The sequence below is a fragment of the Sycon ciliatum genome, chromosome 2, assembly GCF_964019385.1.
Source record: "Sycon ciliatum chromosome 2, ocSycCili1.1, whole genome shotgun sequence".
Taxonomy (NCBI): domain Eukaryota; kingdom Metazoa; phylum Porifera; class Calcarea; order Leucosolenida; family Sycettidae; genus Sycon; species Sycon ciliatum.
In genome coordinates, this window is record NC_088644.1 from 38,147,071 (window position 1) to 38,168,680 (window position 21,610).

Below are 21,610 nucleotides of genomic sequence, written 5' to 3' on the forward strand. Positions count from 1 at the left end.
AGAAAGCAGTGAAAGAGGTAGCTCTAGCTTTCTTGGAGGACTTGGCAGCAGATGCTCTCTCACGTCGGGCTAGCTGATTCACAAAGTTGCCGGAATGATGCTGCCACTCTCTGTCGTGCTGGTGGATGATCTCGTCAACCTGGCTGCTCGTGATGACTTGGGAAGCCTGCAGTTGGGAGGTAGCAATTTCTTAGAAGTATGGCAGACCAATTCCACCGAGCCGGCAAGGTAGCCGTAGAAGAGAGAGGTCATCCGCCGTGAACGTGCGTTTCCCTGTCAGGGCCGGAAGGAAGTGCTCCGAGACCGCGTCATCCAGACGCTGCAGCTGTTCAGCTGAGAACTCCAGTGTACGAAGGAGATATGTCCATCGACCACGCAATCCGTGTGTGAGGGCGGCATACGCCGCATGAGGTTTCGTAGTGGCAATCTCGGACAGTCGCATAAGCTCCTGCTGCCAGTCTTGAACTTTCCCAGCTGTATAGCCAGCGATGAAATCCAGTGTCCCTATAGCGGTACCCAGGTAGCGTGCTCCATCCATGACTATAATGTACTATATTGCACTACATTGTACTATATTGTACTATATTGTACTATATGTATAGATTATAGACCGGTTAGGAGGTCTATACAGGATATATAGACCGAGTAAAAGACCGAGGTCCCCCGAGGTCTTTTACAAGGTCTATATATCCTGTATAGACCAAGTATGAGGTCTATAATCTATTTATCGTGTTCTCCACGCAATAGTTTCTCTTCATATACGACATATCCTTGTAATTCTAGTATTATACTATAGCCTATACCGCATTGTACGGCATTGCAGGATCAAGGTCATTGTTTAAAGTAGGTTCAGCATCGGTAGCACAGTGGCTGGGTGGTAAGGAAGAGTGACTGAGATTCACATGGTTGTGGGTACTAATCCCATCTTGTGTATTTCTGCTTTCTTCAAAAATTTCTTTTTCTAAGTCCAAGAAATTCTAAGGCCTCGGTCACACTACGGCAAAAATGCTGCGTCAGCGTCAGAATCATGAGCTTTTCCATGGCAACTGACGCAAACGCGGCAAGTTTGAGCGTCAGACGCTGCTGCGTCTGACGTGGGGAAATCGGCTGCGTTGCCGCTGATGGGAGTGACACTTTGCGGAAAAACAGTGTCTTTCAAGTAAAATTAGTTTCAAGACAGTTGCTTGAGTTGAGCAGTCATTCGACATTCGTCTGTTCAAGGTTTGTTTATTTTGCTCCCTTTTTTTTCGAGAGGAGTCCGTGGACCTACGAGGCCGAGGCTGCTCTGCTCCGAACCTGGCGGAAGAGCGAGGCGTTTTCTGAGAAGAAAATGATGTCGAGAAAGGACCAGTTGTTTGAGTGGGTCATCGGCCAACTGGAGCCTGTTGACTTGTGAGTGTTGTGTTGTCGTCAAGAGCCCCAAAAAGGACAACCAGCATGACGAAGTCAGGAGAAACACAGCTGCGATGCGGACTTTTCTTGCCTGATCCATGACACTACAACTGAAAATGGCTTCAAATTCGGAAAGAAACAACAACAATCGTGCACGCGTACACGTGGACCTTTCGTCTTCTTGTAATCAAAAATCAATGAAAAATTTGAAAATTTGTCCGACAATTTTTTGGTATAATAAGCAAAAGGCCGGTTTCCGTGGGAATCCGTGTCGCAATTGAGTTTCCCTCGTGATTTTGTGACGTAGACAAGTGCGTCAGGCCGCGGCAGTCATGGGCTGCAAAAAAAAAAAAACACTGTGTGACCCCGCATCTGCGTCAAGTGCTGTGGCTTGACGCTGCGTCCAGCTTCAAACTTGCCGTAGTGTGACCGAGGCCTTAGGAGTCAAATATAAGTAGTCAAATATATTGTGTATTTGACTAAGCAGTCAAATACGCGATATATTTGACCGCTTAGGAAGTTAGGTATCAGGGAAATTAGTGGGGTCAAATACTAAGAAGGCGATAATGTACTATATTGTACTATATTGTACTACATTGCACTACATTGTAGATGCACGGTTCCGACCACAACTGATACTGTAAAGACTGGGAACCCGCGCTAAGGTTCCCTTGGTAATACCACTCTTGCATTGCAGGTGTTTTCGCACTTTTCACAACGGGCCGTTGACATAACCTAGAGTCAGGTAGTGCACACCTTTTCCTTATCTACCCTTCCATCACATAACCTCCCAACTATGGTGGGGACAGTGAGCTGCAGTGGGAGGAATATTCGTGACCAGTGTGTTGTAGATGTGGTGCTCACCCGGTAGCTTCGTTAGAGCGAGCGACATCGCTGGACATAAGCAAGGCTCCCCGATTCGAGTCCTGGCGATGGCAGTAAATGCTTTCAGACCTTTTCTCAAACTTTATCAGTTTTTATACCTTTGCCGGTTCCTTGCTGTGCATATTTGAGGAAAACAATGTGTTTGCCTGGTCAGGATGCACGCAGGTCGCAGAGAAAACTAAATTATCTGTTGATGCGTCATGTTTGTCTCAACCAGAGAGAATTCAAGCAGCTGCTGAAGCAGAAAGGATTCCAAGTGGACCATTTCGATGTAGTGCGCTTCAGGTGGGTAGTGGCCGCTTGGCCGCATGGAATTCAGATAAAAAAAATATAACAAATAACTCTTTATGTTTCGCGTGAGACTCGGCTGAAGGCCTAGTTATCTGCATGCGTAGGAATGCTGCCACCCTAGAAGTAGGCCCCCTGCTCTAAGGATCAGACATGTATGTAACAAAGCAGTCTGCAACAGTCCATTTAGAAAAATATGATATCCTAGCTTTTGGCCATAAACGGGTCAAATTTTGAGTTTTCGTCTCAATTTTTTTGCCAGTCCCCCATGGAATGCTCTTCCAATTGTGTTTTTGAAGTCTTTCTCCAAAAAGCAAGCCATAACAAGAATAGGATTTCGGCCAGGTTTTTGCCCCAAAGCACTGAATTGGGTAAAAACCATGAAAATCCAAGCCGTTCACTCCACTTGCATAACAGTACATTTGCGGTTCGAACCCCAGTTGAGGTGCCTTTTTTGGACCTTTTTTCAAGTTTCGAATCGCGCGGCACTGCACAGTGTACCACAAAATCGCCAAACACGGGAGCTCTCCAGAGCCAGCGCTCATCTTTTTCTGAATGGACTGTAGACTGATGCATTTCCAGGCTATGCCAGGTATTGCAGATTTCTGTATCTGATGGAGCATCAACCATTAGGGATTATAATCTCATTCATGTGTGCAGCCGGATTTGGGAAGTAAATCATCTTGCGAGCAAATCATCCGCGCTGAGAATAAGACAGCCCAGGCCAGCATGCTTCAGCCTTCTCCACTCAACTACCTGAACCCACGGTGAACAGACAGTCCATAAAACGAAGTATGTCGAAGTACTTTTAAAGTAGTATACTCCTGTCTTTACTCTGACCTTTATAGAGACCAGTATGCTCGCGTGGAGGTCTTCTACGAGGAGCTGAATTTTGAAAATATTGTCCAAAAGCCGGCTTACGAGGTAAGTTGCTGGCATGGCCCACCGGATTGAAATTGGTTTGTGTACTGAGAGCTATGTACCCATCTTATTGTCATTGTGGAGCTCTCAGTGGTGCTATTCAAGTACTAGTACCCATTTCCCCTTTCATAGACTTCTTTCAGCCTTTCCTCAGTGAATGATGTCAGTAAGCGGGTTGACCTCTAGGGATGGAACTCATGTCGAGCTGATTATTTCTGGTCTTTCCTGTGCTGAACAGCCGGAAAACCTGTTGGCTGACATGGGAGGCCAGCTTGGCTTGTGGCTGGGATTCTCAGTGCTGGCAATTCTCGAAATCATCGAGTATCTCATCTACATGCTGCTTGTTGCCTTGGGCAAGGTCAAGTTGCCAGACGAAGAAGACTATCTGAAAGCCAGGGATGATTAGAATGCGCAGAGGGCATCAGTTTAACGCTGAACGGCTGCAGGCTTCCGTCAGTCGTTCTACTCGACCACAGGTTAAATTTTAATTTAATATTAAAAAATATAGTTCTAAGTGCAGTTCAACTTGACCACACAGAAAATGTCATGAGCACAGATTATTTCATGGAATTGTACATATCATTATGGCACCATGTCCACGCGCAGAATATATAACCTAGCCTAGACCTTCACAGGAGATCTATATAAACGGCTAGCCACAACATTCCAGGATCACTTACTATGTGGATTTAAACTCTAGCATTATCTTGGTTTAAATGTTGTACTTTTCTTATTGTTCGCGAACTCCAATGCAGCCACTTAGACAGTTACGCCTACGTAATTACACTTTGATTTATTCGCAGTGAAGAAGAGACTGTTATTGGTGTGTTGGAGTAAAGTTTCATAAATTTTGACGTTGATCATCACAAAATAGAAACAGCACATGTAATAGATCACTAAGCAAAGTCACACTCTACCGCACAAGGCTTTCACACTGCACTGGTCTACTCACTAGTGATAATACACTGGTGTCAATGTGAGATCATTCACATCAGCGGGAGCCTTTTTGTTTTAGCATACGCATACTTTTTTGCAAGTCGTCTGATTTTCGGCTGACAGCAATTGAATCAGTCCAAGTTTGCTCATCGGAACCAGAACCAGTAAGTAGTACAACTGTATTTCCGACCAGTTAGCCACCGCCATGAGTTCCCTCAGGAACGGAGACAAATAAAAAAAGTGTTTTGATATGTACAACGAATGGGCAGGGCCAAGGCTCCAAACAAAACATACATGTGCGACTGGTGCACACAAGTCGAGCAAGGCCCCAATTACAAAAACTTCAAGTCAAGAATATGCTGTACAGAGCATGATTTACACTTCTGTCTATTCATAGTAAAGATATTTTTTAAAGTTCCCAGCTGAGCACCCCAAATTGCAAACCCAACAGAATCAACATAATTCGCCTGTTTATTGACCAAGTACAGGTAATACATAAAACAGCTGGCATTCATATTGACTATTCAAAAAATAAATCCATAGAAATCCAAAGAAAGTCCAAATTCGGCATCGCTAGGCTCACTAACACCAGACAGCTGTCAGATTAACATTATGCATGACTACATTGAGTTCTTCATGCATCTCAAAGGGCAGAAAGCTGCCAGGGGTTTCAAGAGCACGACGTTCGAAAAAGACGTTGCTTCGGCAAGAGGATGGTGGCCCTGTGGCATCTACTCCGAACTTTCCGGCATCATAGATATTAGAATTTCGATGAACGCTCGGTAGCAGAAGACAAGTTGGTCCTGAGAATAGCCACGACAAAAAAACGACCACACAACAGATGAACAATTGATAGGTTGTACGCTTACATCATCAGTTGAGACGCGGGGCACAGTGATGCCCTAGCTCAAAGTGAAACCGCTGACTCACCCTGTACTCATAACACCAATAAGCGGTTCTGCTGACTCACCGCCATCACCATCATTTGCATAACTTATAAAGGTTAGAAGATTTCATGCAACTCAATCGGCAGCAGAGCTCCAGGTCAGCTTGCTACGCAGTCCCAAGTCGTATAGGACGAGGTAAAGGAGATACCCTCGCCAACACATACACTGCCATGTACATTGTATCAGATTTTGGGCCCTAGGAAAACTTGAATGTTTACGACTTATTTACAGCACATAAAGCTGTCTTTCCATTCATTGAGAGTGTGCATATACAAAGCGGCAATGACGACTGTATTGTAGCCATGGTAACTGACCTTGGTTTGCACCATGAGAGGACGGCACTGGCGTAACTGCCGCAGAATAGCATAGATATCAACCTGCAGAGTGCATAGAGCGAGTACGCAACAAGTAGCACGGAGGCACATGCATGCCCACACGCATATAGATAAGTGTGCGTAGGATCGTCGCGGTGCTGTGCAGCTGTTGTGGTATGTTACGGGTGTGACCTATGTTAACCCCAGTGAGTGCTGCAGAGCATGAGAGCGCAGCACGTGTGTCCATGCTTCGGTGCCCTATGTCACAGCTTGGTTAGTTGAACGATACTAGCTTTTTTCCGTTTCCATTTTTCCCTCAAACCAGTGAATGCTAGCTTCTTAAACTTAAACATCTCATTTCATACTCCTTCAACACTAACTTATCTCATCACTTACTTCTTGGTCATTGATGACACGTGAGATGACCGAGTCGACAACACAGAATGCACCACTGCGACCCACACCAGCACTGGAAGAGGCACAGACAAACCGAGAGGACGGCACATGGCCAGGATCGACATAAGCAAGGTAGCGTATGAGTGTAAAGACTAGTCGAAAAGCTATTATTACACTGAGTTACTACTGCTGCACAAGACAAGGATGGCACAGACATAATAATTATAATCTGAGCACACGGGCACACTGGCATGAAAGCTAGAAGTTTAAGCTACAGCACAAGCATAATGTATGCACCTTACATGCACAGTTCTGCTCAATGAAATTCGATCAAGCGAGTCAGTGCCACGCCGCCGGGCGCTGTGCAGCCCCAGACCTGCAAACACTGGGATGTGAAGTAGGGCAGGGCACAGGCCAATTTGACTCACACAACCGGATATCATTGAGCAGCACTGTAGATCAAACGTGAATGCAGCAGCACGGCGGTGTCCCTCACCTGCAATGGACGATCATTCTTCCAGTTTGATGCATGTCCCGAGTACGGCACACAAACCGCACCATGGCAGAAGAATCCTGGATAGCCGTGGCATGCAGGTGGCAAAGCAAAAGACCAGCACATAGGTACAGGCTAGGAACAGCACAGGTAGCCGTGACATGCTGAAAATAACACCACAGCTTGTTCTGCGGCATAAACACATGCCATAGAACAATATGGTTTATTGTGAACATCAAGTACATGTATTACTGACAATTTGTCCTGCTGATCAGGTTACCTACCTTGGGTACCCCATGGTCTGGCCATGTTAGATAGTGAAGTTGTGTGACCGTCCGCGACTCCAGCGTCTTCACATAGCAGGACGAGACCAGAATAGAGAAGCAAGACAAGAGGAGTGCATGAGAGATATTACTGGCATTGAGCTGAATGTCTTACCGACCTATTTTGTAGCTGCCTATCTTACTTTGGAGATATTTTGGTGGTAAAGTGCTTATCACACTTCACCATACATACCCGTTTAAAACAATACAGGCAATATTGAACAGGGAGGGCAATGATGTAGTATGCCTTTCTCACTTCACAATACAAACCCATTGACCGATACAGGCAAAATCAAACTGGGAGGGGGGGGGGGAGGAGAAGGGAAGAGAGGGGAGGGGGCGGGGGTAGATATCATGTACTTAGTGCCCAGCATAATTCTCACACCAACCACCACACACAACAGCAAAGTGGCTACATGTAACACAACATTAGTTATACCTGCACATCCGACACCAGCAGCTTTCTTTCCATCCAGTTTCCATCACCACAATGCTTCTCATCGACTAACTGCACCACCAGTTGCCTCGCTGCACGTTCATGACCTGGTTGATTAGCAGACTTCTCTGGCCTGGACATGTGAGAGGAACAGATAGGATCACTACTGTCATACGTTATGCATGGACAATGAAATCCACCCTTCACTCCGTGTTGCGGCAAAACGACTGTTTGCTGTGTGCTCAACGGTGTAGACCTACTTCAGTATGGATTCTGTAAATTTCTTTTATAGCAAGACATTGGTGTAAAGACAGAGAAAATGAGGAATAGGTAGATAGGCAGGTAGGCAGGTGGGTAGGTAGGCAGGTGGGTAGGCAGGTGGGTAGGCAGGTGGGTAGGCAGGTGGGTAGGCAGGTGGGTAGGGGCATGTAGGTAGATAGATGGATAAACGGACGGACGAACGGGCAAACAGACAGATAGAGATAGATGGATAGATAGATAAATAGATGGATGAATGGATAGATGGATAGATGGGTGGATGGATGGATGGATAGACAGAAAGACAGACAGACAGACAGACAGACAGACAGACAGACAGACAGACAGACAGACAGACAGATAGATAGAGAGATAGAGAGTGCATGAGAGAGAACTATACATTTTGAAGTTTGTGAATGCCACAAACCAACATGGGTCTTCAGAACCATGCGTACACGACCTCCATCTGAATAGAGAGGCTACAGGAATGATATCTTCGCATTCGCTTTCTTTGCAGTGGCAAACCAGTGTTTGTGATGCCACTCCATACAACCACCTGTAATACTGATGTAATCTCTAACCTCTATTGGATGAAAAGCATATCGCGCACTCACCACTCGACATTCAAGAACTCGCCCATCCCTTTGGGCCAGTACTGGTGGCACTTGAGCGTGCCGCTTTCCACCAGATTGGTTGTCATGACAATTGTGCTAACACTTTGCTGCCAGATCATGCACCAGAAATGGTTGAGTGTTGCTGGTAGTGGTGCCTGAACACCAGAGTAAATCACAAAATATAACAGCACAAAATAACAGTAAAATGTGGCATGCATTCAGATGATTGCAAACCTGAATACAAGGGGGGGGGGGCATTTACTCTTCATTCGGCCATACAATAAGCTCTCTATCTCTCTCTTTTCTCTCTCTCTCACTTTACTGTGTGGAAAGCTCTGCCATATCTAGGCATTGAGTACTCCTTTGGTAGTGGAGAACCCTATACTTCAATACCTTGGTGGACTGTTAGTCATAACTAGTTATTTTATAGGTACTTTTCACTTTTAACACAAAAGGAAATGTACAACATAAAGTCTGTGTATCTTTAACAGAGAAGTCTTGCCTCTAATGGCAGGGCCACCTGCCTCTAATGGCAGGGCCACCTGCCAATGAACACCTCCAGCAGGCCCACATCATGGATATTATGGACTACATTTCCACTGGGCAGTTTTGAAGGCAGTCGGGTGAAAGTACAATGCACCTGTCTGGTACATCATCTTGTGCAGCCAATTTGTCAACCCACCTGTGTACAAATGTAGTTGTTCTGTACGCTGGGACCCACGTCGATCTGCAAGACGCAACCAGACACGGATACAAGATCATTGCACACTGTCACGGGAAGTGCTCTGGAAGCACAGCCTTGGCCACATTGGAACATCACACGATAATCCACTCATTGCAGTTCATGTTTATACTGTACAGTCAGGGTCACCGAGCACGGATATTAATACGTACCGTAGACAGTAGCACAAACCACGGACAGGTTTAAAACATACACAAAGAGTATGATGGCTGATCATGGCTTCAGGCCGAAATTTTGATTGAGATATTGTAATTTGCAGCGAAGCGACCACTTGATTCGAGGATGGTGTGTGTGTAGGGTTTTTCATGTACGGAGAGTATAAGCAGGAGAAAACACTGCTCCTGTGAGTCATTGTGCTTCAAACGAGAGTTTGCGACTTACAGCGACATAGTTTGCATTGATATAGTCGTTGTCGTGTTCCATGAGGTGCACGCGTGTGTCGTCATCTGCACAGGTCCACATGTATCACGTGCATGTACGCACAGGTGTGTGCGCACATACACAAGCGCATATACACAAGCACACATACACACACACACATACACACAGACACACAGACACACATACACACATACACACATACACACAGAGACACAGAAACACAGTCACAACCCATACACCCGTAAAGACACAGACACTCACACACACACACACATACACACACACACACACATACACACACACACACATACACACACACACACATACACACAGACACACATACACACACACACACATACACACACACACATACACACAGACACACATACACACACACACACATACACACAGACACACATACACACATACACACATACACACACACAGAGACACAGAAACACAGTCACAACACAAACACCCGTAAAGACACAGACACTCACACACACACACACATACACACACACACTAGGGACACCCGAGCACATACACACCAGTACATGTGCACATGCACGGTCAGCAACAAAATTGGAAGTGATTCTGTCCTGCAGTTGGTCAATAGAGTTGGTCAATTAGAGAAAGTTCATGCAGACTAACCACCTCATACAGCACAAGCACTGCATACTTACAGGCGACAATGTTGCGATATCTGTTTCTCTGTTTGTTTCTGATGTTCTTTCCTGTATTACTGCTGAATGGTGATGGTCGATTGCGTAACTCCTGCACGTAGTAGAGAGGAGAAGACACGGAATATAAAGTGTATGATTATCTTAAAGTGCCACAAAATTGGACAGTTGAACAATAAGCCCACTGCACATTGCCAAAATAGTGAAGGTATGAGTAATGCATGCGAGCACGCTGGGATCAGCAGTGCACTGTTCAACACCCGCACGCAAGCATACCCAAGTGGTTGTGTGCGTTGTCACAGTGGTGGCACAAACTACGGCACTGCCCCATGAGTTTATCTACGGTTGAAACCAGTCTTCAGCTGAAGAGCAGACCAACACAAGCACTGTGCTAAATGCAAGCCATGGTCCAGAGATCATATAGCGATGGCGTAATTACACATCACATGGTGATGGTGTAGAGATCACAAAGATTAAAATGCGGACAGATTGGCGCAGTACATGGGCAGCCATCCTACCTCGAACTGTTGATTGGGTGTGCCAGCATTGAGTTTGCTCATGGCCTCTCTGCAGATCTCCTGCAGGGAGTCACCTGTATACAGCTGTGCACGGCCTTGTACACGAATGAGACCTGGCGGCAGGGTTTTGGCAACGTTGGTCCAGGATGATGGTCGATCCCTGTAAGGACAGGAACAAAACATCACAGAGAAAATTAATAGGGCCATGGCTTGCAGCTGCTTGCACGCTTAGTCTATCGGCCTTACACGGGTACACCATCACTTGTAATGCTTTGCATTGAGTGGCAAAGCTGCGGCGCAGCAATGTAGTAGTAGTCAAGAATTTCCGCTCCTTTCCACTCTTTACCACTCACTGCTTAGCAGGCATAAGCAGGTCCACCCGCTGACTTGCCACCATGACATCGTTCACATATTAAAACCTCTATTGAAACTGCGGGCTGCAGTTTTCAATGAATGCGCAATGTTGTCAACGTCACTACACATGAATGCAGACATAATACTATGCTGAATCTTCAGCCTCTAAGTACTGTTCTAGGTGATTCATTCTGAATCGTCCCCCTCTCCTATTCTGGGACGACCGGTATCACCATTTTCTAACAGTGAGCAAGTATTAATATGAGAAGAGAGTAATGGTCACTCACAGCATTGGAGAGCCCATGGGCTGTGTTGCAGGGAACGACTGCCGGTGTAGCATGGGAGACGATCTCGGCGACGAAGATCGCCTTGTGATCGGAGACAAGTTGAGCTGTGGAACATGAAGAGGATGACGTACGGTCTTTGGTGAGGGTGGTGATAGCGTCTGTTGAGAGTCTTGATGCTGGAAAACAACCAAGCATCGGTAGAAATAAGGTTGCCACAAGGTACAGAGAGAATGAATCGTAGTGTTTTCAAGTCCACAAATGGGGTAACTGTAATAGTATAATTATTGTGTAAAATAATGATATAGATAATGACCGGCAAGCACTTATTATACGTTATTGCACCACTTGAAATTTCACCACTTGACCATGTTATAATCGTTGGTAGGTATCATCCTCCCCATCATCCTCCCATCATCATCATCATCATCATCATCATCATCATCTGCTGCTGCGCCGGCATCCACGGCCTTCCTCAGGCGCCTTTGCCTCCTTACAGCTCAATCTTCGGGAGGTAGCTATTCGTCGTTGATGAGTTATTATCGTTGTCGGGTGTCTTTCGCGCTGCTACGTTCCGCTGTGTTGTGTGTCAGGGGTGCTCGGTCGGCCCGTCATCGTCCAGTTCACATGCTTCGTGAGTTGGCGATGGTGGAGGGTCGGGTTCCCCTGCAGTGATTGGTGCTGCGCCGAGCTAGTTTGGTGTGAAAGTGTAACTAATGTTATTATTCTTATATATACATCAAGTAGTACTAAATAATTGAGAGGCTTTGAATCGTTTTTATCAAAATCAAAATATTTGCCGGGTTGGAAGGTGGGATCAAAAAAAAAAAAAAAAAAAAAAAAAAATCATCATCATCATCATCATCATCATCATCATGTGACCAAGCCGCTTTTACGGGCAACAATATTATGAATATAAAACGCAAGGTATTGTAAGAGCAATTTTCTGAAAATAATGTTAAAACACGAAATAATTTATAGAAATGCATTATCACACCGTAGCCACTTTTATGGGCAAATTCCAATACAAGGCAATAGGAAAACGAGGATGAAGTTAACCTTTTAACCCAAAGAAAAGACAAAAGATGTCAACAATAGAACTACAAATATAAAAAACAAACATCAGGTCATAAAAACTACTTCAAAACATAACCAAAATTAATGACAGCAAAGCGTGGAGAATGAGATTGACTTACAAAACAAAAGTAGTCCTACTATGCTTACAAAACAGAATCTACCTACACCACTAAGGAAGAAACATTAAATGATTGCAGTCTCACAAACACCGGCCTCTATCTAACGACCCATCAAACAATAACTCCTGACATTCTTGACTGACTTTTTCTGGTAGGAGCTACGGCAGCCACGAAAACAGGTCATCATCATCATCATGTGACCAAGCCGCTTTTACGGGCAACAATATTATGAATATAAAACGCAAGGTATTGTAAGAGCAATTTTCTGAAAATAATGTTGAAACACGAAATATAAAAATGCATCATGATCATCATCATCATCATCATTTGAACAGCCTCTATCATCATCATCATCATCATCATGTGACCAAGCCGCTTTTACGGGCAACAATATTATGAATATAAACGCAAGGTGTTGTAAGAGCAATTTTCTGAAAATAATGTTAAAACACGAAATATTAAAATGCATTATCACACCGTAGCCACTTTTATGGGCAAATTCCAATACAAGGCAATAAGAAAACGAGGATGAAGTTAACCTTTTAACCCAAAGAAAAGACAAAAAGATGTCAACAATAGAACTACAAATATAAAAAACAAACATCAGGTCATAAAAACTACTTTAAAACATAACCAAATGACAGCAAAGCGTGGAGAATGAGATTGACTTACAAAACAAAAGTAGTCCTACTATGCTTACAAAACAGAATCTACCTACACCACTGAGGAAGAAACATTAAATGATTGCAGTCTCACAAACACCGGCCTCTATCTAACGACCCATCAAACAATAACTCCTGAAATTCTTGACTGACTTTTTCTGGTAGGAGCTACGGCAGCCACGAAAACAGGTCACTGCCCAACGTCATCATCATCATCATCATCATCATCATCATCATCATCATCATCATCATCATCATCATCATCAGTATCGCCTTTGTCTGCTATCAGCTAAGGCCATGTAAATCTGTGTTCCCAACTGGCGCGTGGACGTGGTACGCTTGCGGTTCATGCGTACCCGAAAGCGCGCTCAAGCTTTCACAAAAACAGCTGTCTGAGTCGTATTTAGCGCGTGCGACACCTTCGAGTACTAATTTTTTGACCCCGCTAGTCAAAGTGACTGGCATGTACGCTGGTACGCGCCTGATACGCGCTGAATTTCCAACATGTTGGAATTTCCATTTCGGCGCGTTTCCGTACGCATGGTGCCCCAAAAGCCAGCAAAAATACGCACAAACACGTGGTTTCACGCGTACACGCGCCAGTTGTGAGCACAGCTTAACTCTGAACAACTGAAATGCCTCTATCGCCATTGCCAACGCAATTTATACATTGCAATGTTACGTGATGTTAGTGGAATAATACCGATTGGAGTGCAGCAACTGTTTTTGTCAATGAAATCCACCTAGGCTCATGACGACCGTGCCAGTTTGTACAAAAACATGTCCATTTCGTTGAGGTGTACCAGAACGAGAGGTTGGACATAATATTGCACCGTCCGTAATGATGAAAGGTCCGTACATTAAACAAGCTTATCACCACTGTCACAATCCCATTGAAAGCGAGAAAGCAGGAAGCACGCATTAACGAAGGACAGAAAATGATTATTACGCTGGCCACATCTGTGCGCTGTTTATACCCCTGACGTAAACGTGTTAGCTGCTCCCGGCTAATGATGCCCCCTCACACCGGAACACAGGGGTTTTATATGATTGGATAATTTATAGAAGTATTCGAGAAGAGTGTAGACAAGGAGAACAGGACAACGACAACTCAAGACTAGACTAGACTACAACAGAACTGGAGCATGCGCTCTTCTATGTGAGTGCTCATTGCCAAGGGGAACGAGCGGGAAATACAAATAGTGAGTATTCAGGTCGTAGCATACATACACCTATTACACTGTGCCCCCCTAGCTAAAATTCACGTCCACGGGAATGAACGAAATACCTAGGAAACAAACAAAAGAAAACAAACCAAATAATAAACTCAGTCCAGGACATAGTCAGCTAGTCGAGCAGGTGCAGTGCGAACACGGCCAGAACGACGAGAAACAGGAGAAGAAGTACGGACCGGATCAGACGACGGCGGCTGTAGCGGCGGAAAATCATCATCGGACAGCGTAATCGGGTCAGGACGAGAAGCAGTAACGGCAGGCGGTTGACAGTCGGGAGGACGGGAAACGGCTTCAGGCGGACGAACAAACTTGCCACTGGCAGCATCATATCTGGTGAAACACTCAGACAGAGCAGGATCAGCATACGGAGCAAGAAGACTCTGAGGCTTGAAACAATCCGGCGACGGTTCAGCGGCAGAGGCACCAGGAGGACGAACAAAAACGGCCGGAGGAAGAATCTCGGCAGCCGGAGGAACATCAGCAGCAAGTGGCATTTCAGCAGCAGCTGACAGCGGAACATCACGGGCAAGAGGCGGCGGACTCGGCGGAGGAGACGGCACATCGGTCACCATGCGGGACATAGCATCGGCATTCAGATGTTGGCGACCTGGACGGTGGACGACTCGGAATTCATATTCGGATAAACAGTCAAGCCAACGTGCTTTCCGTCCGCGGGGTTCCTTCAGGTTCCGGAGTGCAGTCAACGCAGTATTGTCCGTCCTGGCAACAAATGGTCGTGCCAACAAGTAGTGCCTGAAATACTCCGCAAAATAGACCAGAGCAAGGGCCTCACGATCGCTAGCATCGTAGTTGCGCTCAGCTTTCGTCAGTACACGACTGCCGTACCCAATTGGTCGCTCAGTTCCATCCTGGATCTGGCTGAGGACTGCACCAATCGACACATTGCTCGCATCGGTGTCCAGAATGAATGCACCTGCTGAATCTTCAAACTGGGGGTACGCCATCACCGGCGCACTGGCAAGCGAACGCTTCAGAGCCTGGAACGCCGCTTCGCAAGCTTTCGACCACGCAAAGCGAGCATTCTTGCCTGTCAGAGCAGTCAGCGGAGCAGACCGCTGCGCAAATCCACGGATGAATCTACGGTAGTATCCCGCGAAACCAAGGAATGACCTGACCGCAGTGACAGACTTCGGCGTCTTCCACGCAAGTATCGCGGAAACCTTGTCCGGATCGGGGGAAATTCCGTCTGCCGACACGCGGTGCCCGAGGAACGCGACGTCCGACCGGAAAAAAGAACACTTTGCTAAGTTAAAACGCAGGCCTGCTGAACGCACACGCTCAAACACTCGCGACAAAATCAATACCTGGCCAGACAATGTTTCACTTGCATTTAAAACATCGTCAAAGAAGACACGACAAAATGGCTGAGCCGCAGCATTACACAGCCCACGAAGAACAGCTTCCATAACTCGCTGGAAGGTGGCAGGACCATTCCTGCACCCCATCGGCAGCACTGTAAACTCATACAGGCCCAATGGTGTTGTAAATGCGGTCTTCGCTAGGTCGTCAGGATCCATCGCAATCTGCCAATACCCAGACGCGAGATCGAGCGACGAAAACCACTTACAACCAGACAGCGAATCAAGCATGTCATCCACCCGTGGAATCGGATAGGCGTCCGGCTTTGTGACACCGTTTAACTTGCGATAGTCGACGCAAAGTCGTAAGGAACCGTTCTTCTTAGGAACCAACACGATCGGAGACGCCCACGGACTGATAGACTCTTGGATGATACCCTTCTCTAGTAACTCATCCAATAACGTCTGCAGAGCAACGCGACGGTGATACGGAATGCGCCGAGCTGCTTGTTTAATAGGAGTATGTGTGCTTGTATCAATTTTATGCGGAAATATGTCACAATAGCCATAGTCGTCTTCATGCAATATAAATAGGTCGTGATTATCAATGAGGAGTGTGGTGAGCATGCTTTTGGTTTCGGATGAGAGGTTTTGTTGTGATTTAACGTATTCATTAATGGTAGCCTTGCGCTGTTCTGTGAGTTCAGGTGTGTGATCAGTGGTGACGGATGAAACCGCGGCGTCATCTTCATCATCATCATCATCCATAATGAGAGGAGACAGTTCGGCAATATTGGTGTTTTTATGTATAATAATATTATGCTCAGCGTGATTCTCAATTGTCATGACAATGTGTGAGTGATCGGGACCCACTGTTACAAGTGCAGGTGTCACCGACAACGTAGGAAACTTATCCACAAACGACTCTAGTGGATCAGCAACACAATCCAGAGTTTCCGAACAAGCATCCACATAGACACATGGTACGAGCACAACATGGCCAGCAGGCACAGACAGCTCATCGTCAAGGGCAACACGAGAAGAATACGACGAAACAGGTACATCGTCGGAGCATGCATCAGAATGAGGAGTATGAGTATTACATGAGGGGGAAGTATTACGCGGAACAATACGATCATAGGGCGTACGTGACGGAGGACACCCAGAACCAGAAACATGCAACGGAACAGACACATCGCCAAACATCACAACACCACGAGCAATATCTAATACACCACCATGCTGCAACAAAAAATCGGACCCAAGAATCATGTCGCAGTGAATACCAGGAGACACAACAACCGTGTGCTGGAAAGCCAAGTTTCCAAGCGACATACACAGATCCATGGATCCAACGACAGGAAGTTGTGCGCCATTGACTGCACACAACCGCGGAGCAGACTCTAGAGGAGGTCGCTCTGTCAAATTAGGCAACAATTTAGAATGCACTAACGACACACTTGAACCAGAATCAACAAGAGCAACAACAGGAGACGAAGACGAAGACGAAAGACAAACATCAACGTGCACAATAATGGGTGAGATCGCACCACATACCTCCTCGAGGGGCTCCACTCGGACGACTGACGGCGGCCCCGTGTCACCAGTCCAACCTAGTTTTTTGCGTGCGGGCAAGATGCAATGAAGTGGCCCTCTTCACCACATCCATGGCACACTCCACGGACAGGCCTCGCAAAACTCTGGCCACGACCACGACTAGGCGCACCAGCACCAGCACCACGAGCAACAAAACGTACATGGTCTTGCTGGGGTCGGGTGGGGCGATACAGACTCACGCTCTCCATTTTCGCCTCCAAAGCAGAGAGACGCGAATCAAAACTCGACAAAAGCGAAGCCAACTGGTCTCGCTCAGATTCCGACTTCAGTGGACCGACTGCTGCGTAGGGGTCACGACCATGAGCAGTGCGACGGGGCTTCACTTCCGGAGCAGCAGCAAATACGGGCTGTGCATACTGGTAAGGTACGGTGCGGGCCTGCTCGCGAGCATAAATAGCACCTACCTCGATGGCCTTTTGGACCGCCGCATCCAAATCAGTGGGCCGAGGTGACGCCAACGCCAAGCGCAAATCCTTCGATGCTTGGCCATCAATAAAAAGTTGCAAAAGCATTGAATCAAGCAGTGCACCTTGTTGTCCTGGGTAGGCTCGACGAGCGAGCCGACGAAGTTCCGTGGCATACCCGTGCTGAGTTTCACTCGCCAGCTTCACTCGCTGGCGAAGACTGGCCTCGTGCATCAATGCTTGCTGGGGCGGCTCAAGACGGACATGCAGAGCCTCGACTGTGTCGGAAAAGTTCATGTCAGGCGTGTGAGTTAGAATTTCGGTGAACATCTCATAAGCTGTACCAACGAGGCGAGCAGGTAGTAGCCGTAGCTTTTGTTCGTCGTCGTACCCACTCAACTCGCATGTGTGGACGAAATGCCTCATGTACGTGGTGAAATCTTGGCCTGGCTGATTTCCGAATGTCTCAGGAAGCAAAACTGGCTTCGGCAGTGGACGTGCATGTGGTGTGTCTGTGTCCGACAAACGAAAACGATGGGACAACCCTTGTACCGGCGAACTCTCGCGCTCTTCAGCAATGCTCATGTCACAGCCAGCTTCAGCGAAGCTACGCTCTAGCTTTTCTTGTCTCTTGGATTTCGCTGAACGGCCCATTGTGAAAAAAAAAATTGTTTTTGTATTTTTGAATTTTCGAAAAAAAAATTATCTGCAAAAATTTCCCGTGGACTCGATCGACGCCTCGATCAACTATCGATCTAGATCTAATTCTAAATCTATTACGTAACCTATCGTGCGTAGCGGCAAACAACTAAATTTGGCAGAGACAATTCCAAATAGGCAACTACTCTACGGACACAGTGTAGCTAGACTCTACTACCCAGCTAGCAGATATCCTAACAAGACACTAGACAGCAGCCAGTATGCACAAAACACGGACACAGAAAATGTTCCGAAAATGTTTGGCCAGACAGGTTGGCGCCAATGCTTGACCTATGGACTGTAAACCATGGTAAACAATGCATGCAACAAGAAAACGACGAGCAGAAAGAAACACAATGCAGAAAGGAAAATAATGACGAAGAGAGTGGATGAGGATATGGTTTCACTTGCGTGGGCCTTCGTGGTTCTTCATAGTCGGCGATCTCCGAAGGCGTACATACTCCGCCAGCGATGTAGTGGTGGACGTTTTCCGCTGCCACCAGTGTTAGCTGCTCCCGGCTAATGATGCCCCCTCACACCGGAACACAGGGGTTTTATATGATTGGATAATTTATAGAAGTATTCGAGAAGAGTGTAGACAAGGAGAACAGGACAACGACAACTCAAGACTAGACTAGACTACAACAGAACTGGAGCATGCGCTCTTCTATGTGAGTGCTCATTGCCAAGGGGAACGAGCGGGAAATACAAATAGTGAGTATTCAGGTCGTAGCATACATACACCTATTACAAACGTAACCCTTACCAGTTTCTGTGCCCTGGCAGCGGCTGTTGAGAATGTGTTCTGAGTAAGCCGTTCGTGAGCCTTGCGCTTACTGGCTGGAGACACGGCTGGGCTGTGCAGTTCCTGCGCGATAGTGCGGAGTATAGGCTCCGAGGACTTCTGCCCGTTCGGATGCACTGCCGACTCGGCCTGTTGCTCGTGCGTTAGCGGCGTGGTCTTACGCTTCAGAGATGGGGACGATGCAGGTCCTGCACGTCTCCTTGCAAGCGATGGCGATGCTCCTCCCTGTGCTGCTGTCGGGGTGGTCTTAGAGGCGGATGTCGTACGCCGAACCACTGATGGCGATGATGACGGCACAAGGGCTGAGGATGACGCTAACGGAGACAGCAGCGCTGAAGAAAAAACGACCGCATACATCACATCGTACATGTGATTGGGAGCATCTTTCTCTAAATGTGTGGCAATATTTCTAGGTTTTAAAAGTCTAATTTCTCCACAGTATTGCTCAAAACTCTCTCTTTGTTTGTTTGTTTCTTTCTCCCTCCCTCCCTCCCTACCTCTCTCTCTCTCTCTCTCTCTCTCTCTCTCACTCTCTCTCACTCTCTCTCTCTCTCTCTCTCTCTCTCTCTCTCTCCCTCTCTCTCCCTCTCTCTCTCTCTCTCTCTCTCTCTCTCTCCCTCCCTCCCCCCCCCCCCACCAAATGGTCTCTCGGCTGTGAACAACTGACTTTACATTTCATCAAATGTTTTGAGCATGGCCCATCATCAGAGTGGAGGCAAGTACATGTACTTACCATCAGAGTTACTCCTACTGAGTGGTGGTGAACTGGGTGGTGTGCTACATGACTTGCAGTATTTGTTGACACGTCTCACCGTGGGCTTGCCACTGGTAAGGGCACGCAGCTTCTCTTCGGCAGTCATTGGCGTCAGGTCTATCATAACAGAGAGTTAAAACGGAAAAGTCATAAATTGCAATTGTGACATGACCGCGTAAGAAATTCCTTCCTTGACAACATGATTAAGGACATCATTGTTATGGGGGGATAGTTTGAGATCAATAGAAGTCAGTGCAGGACTGTCTCGATAGGGTTTTCAATCCTATTTCACATCGTGCACCAACCCATTACCTATGCAATGACACTACAAGACTTCGTACACACTGTGTCATCACGAGTGTACACTTGGAATGACTTGACCAGTGCTGGTACATGCAATGTCACTACAAGCATACACTGTGACATCACCAGTGTACATACACTGTGCAATGTATGTTACAAGTCAACACTGTGACATCACCAGTGTACACTGGTGATGTCACAGTGTATGTACACTGTGACGTCACCAGTGTGCACTTGACATGACCAGTGCTGTTACATTCAATGTCACTACAAGTATACACTGTGACATGACCAGTACTGGTACATGATTATGATGCTGAATAACATACCAACATGACTTGTATCATCATCATGATCATGATCATGGTGATGGTGATTGTGTTGGTGACGGCGTTGGGTGCTTGGGCTGGAGCGACCAAGGCGAGGAGACGGGAGCGAGTGACGATGCCGCTCTTCTGCATCAGGTTGAGTCCTGCCGCTGAGCACGTGACTTCCTGAGTATCTTCCCGGAGCATTGCTGTGCTTTGTTGCATCTATCCTTCGCAGGGGATCATCAATTCTTGTTGGACTGGTGACAGGGATGATGTTGGGAGATAAATCTTTTACCGACGGCCGTGACAGTGGATCATCTTCATCCGGTGGTAATGATTGAGGAAGTGACGGTTCCTCGGTCTCCGGAGTGGTTGGCGGCGATCCTTCAGGTAGTGGTGGTGCCGGACTAGAAGGAGTTGACCCAGCATCTGCTGGCTGTGGTGGAACAGTCAATGCCATACCTGCTGTTCCCGCAGCTAGTGCCGGTGAGAAAGTCAACTTCAACGAGGCCGGGTTCATCAGCTCCGACGGATCCACCAAGGGAGAGTGAATCTGCTCAGGTCTAATATCATACTCATCCCCACCTGTGCTCAGACGTTTCAACACCGCCCTGATGTTTGCACCCATTTCCGGGGTATCAGGCAGTGGCGGAGCATCCTCGTCGTCCAACAGGGGGTTGCTATCAAAATCAGAGAACTCGCTCTCGGACTCGGCCGCTGTTGTTTCCAGATCGTCTGAGCTGTCACGCTCCTCTTCTAGGGCACTGATCGTGCTTGTTGCGCTGGTGCCTGGATCTGGAGCTGCTGCAAGTTTTACAAAGTCTAATTGCTTCGCCGGTAAATCGGCTGTCTTGGCCGGTACACCATCTGGAACGGTATCATCTACGTGTTTTATGGACGGCATCGCACTTGACTCGTTTACTCTGAACCTGGAGGCATTAAACACACAACACACATGTAGAGTAATCGCCACTGCGCTTGGATGAATGCACTGTGGGAATGCAGTCACTAAATCAAGTGATATGTGAACCATGCAGCTCATAACCAACACCCAAAAGACAGTATCAGCTGTGCACGTGCCAACTCAGTGGTTCTCCCAAATGATAGAAACCTGCTTCACTGACTACCTCCTCAATAGCT

General features: G+C 46.8%; 2 protein-coding genes across 2 annotated transcripts in view; one reads left to right on the plus strand and one right to left on the minus strand.

The window, feature by feature from the left end:
* Window positions 1-2,021: 2,021 nt before the first annotated feature.
* LOC135809974 (acid-sensing ion channel 4-A-like) lies at window positions 2,022-4,506 on the plus strand. Its single transcript, XM_065323426.1, has 3 exons — window positions 2,022-2,562; window positions 3,414-3,489; window positions 3,725-4,506. Exons 1-3 carry the CDS (start codon window positions 2,414-2,416, stop codon window positions 3,890-3,892), a joined length of 393 nt encoding a protein of 130 aa, XP_065179498.1. The 5' UTR covers window positions 2,022-2,413; the 3' UTR covers window positions 3,893-4,506.
* Window positions 4,507-4,587: 81 nt separating this feature from the next.
* Window positions 4,588-21,610, minus strand: part of LOC135809973 (tyrosine-protein phosphatase non-receptor type 13-like) — a 54,490-nt gene continuing 37,467 nt past the window's right edge. The window contains exons 46-60 of the mRNA XM_065323425.1: window positions 20,489-21,399; window positions 19,836-19,973; window positions 19,064-19,434; window positions 11,169-11,344; window positions 10,528-10,687; window positions 10,013-10,103; window positions 9,327-9,391; window positions 8,886-8,930; window positions 8,204-8,358; window positions 7,335-7,464; window positions 6,857-6,922; window positions 6,576-6,652; window positions 6,080-6,152; window positions 5,684-5,746; window positions 4,588-5,225 (exon numbers count right to left, since the gene is read on the minus strand). Coding sequence (XP_065179497.1) covers window positions 5,154-5,225; window positions 5,684-5,746; window positions 6,080-6,152; window positions 6,576-6,652; window positions 6,857-6,922; window positions 7,335-7,464; window positions 8,204-8,358; window positions 8,886-8,930; window positions 9,327-9,391; window positions 10,013-10,103; window positions 10,528-10,687; window positions 11,169-11,344; window positions 19,064-19,434; window positions 19,836-19,973; window positions 20,489-21,399 — 2,593 coding nt within the window. The 3' untranslated portion in view covers window positions 4,588-5,153. The remainder of the gene's footprint in view (window positions 5,226-5,683; window positions 5,747-6,079; window positions 6,153-6,575; window positions 6,653-6,856; window positions 6,923-7,334; window positions 7,465-8,203; window positions 8,359-8,885; window positions 8,931-9,326; window positions 9,392-10,012; window positions 10,104-10,527; window positions 10,688-11,168; window positions 11,345-19,063; window positions 19,435-19,835; window positions 19,974-20,488; window positions 21,400-21,610) is intronic.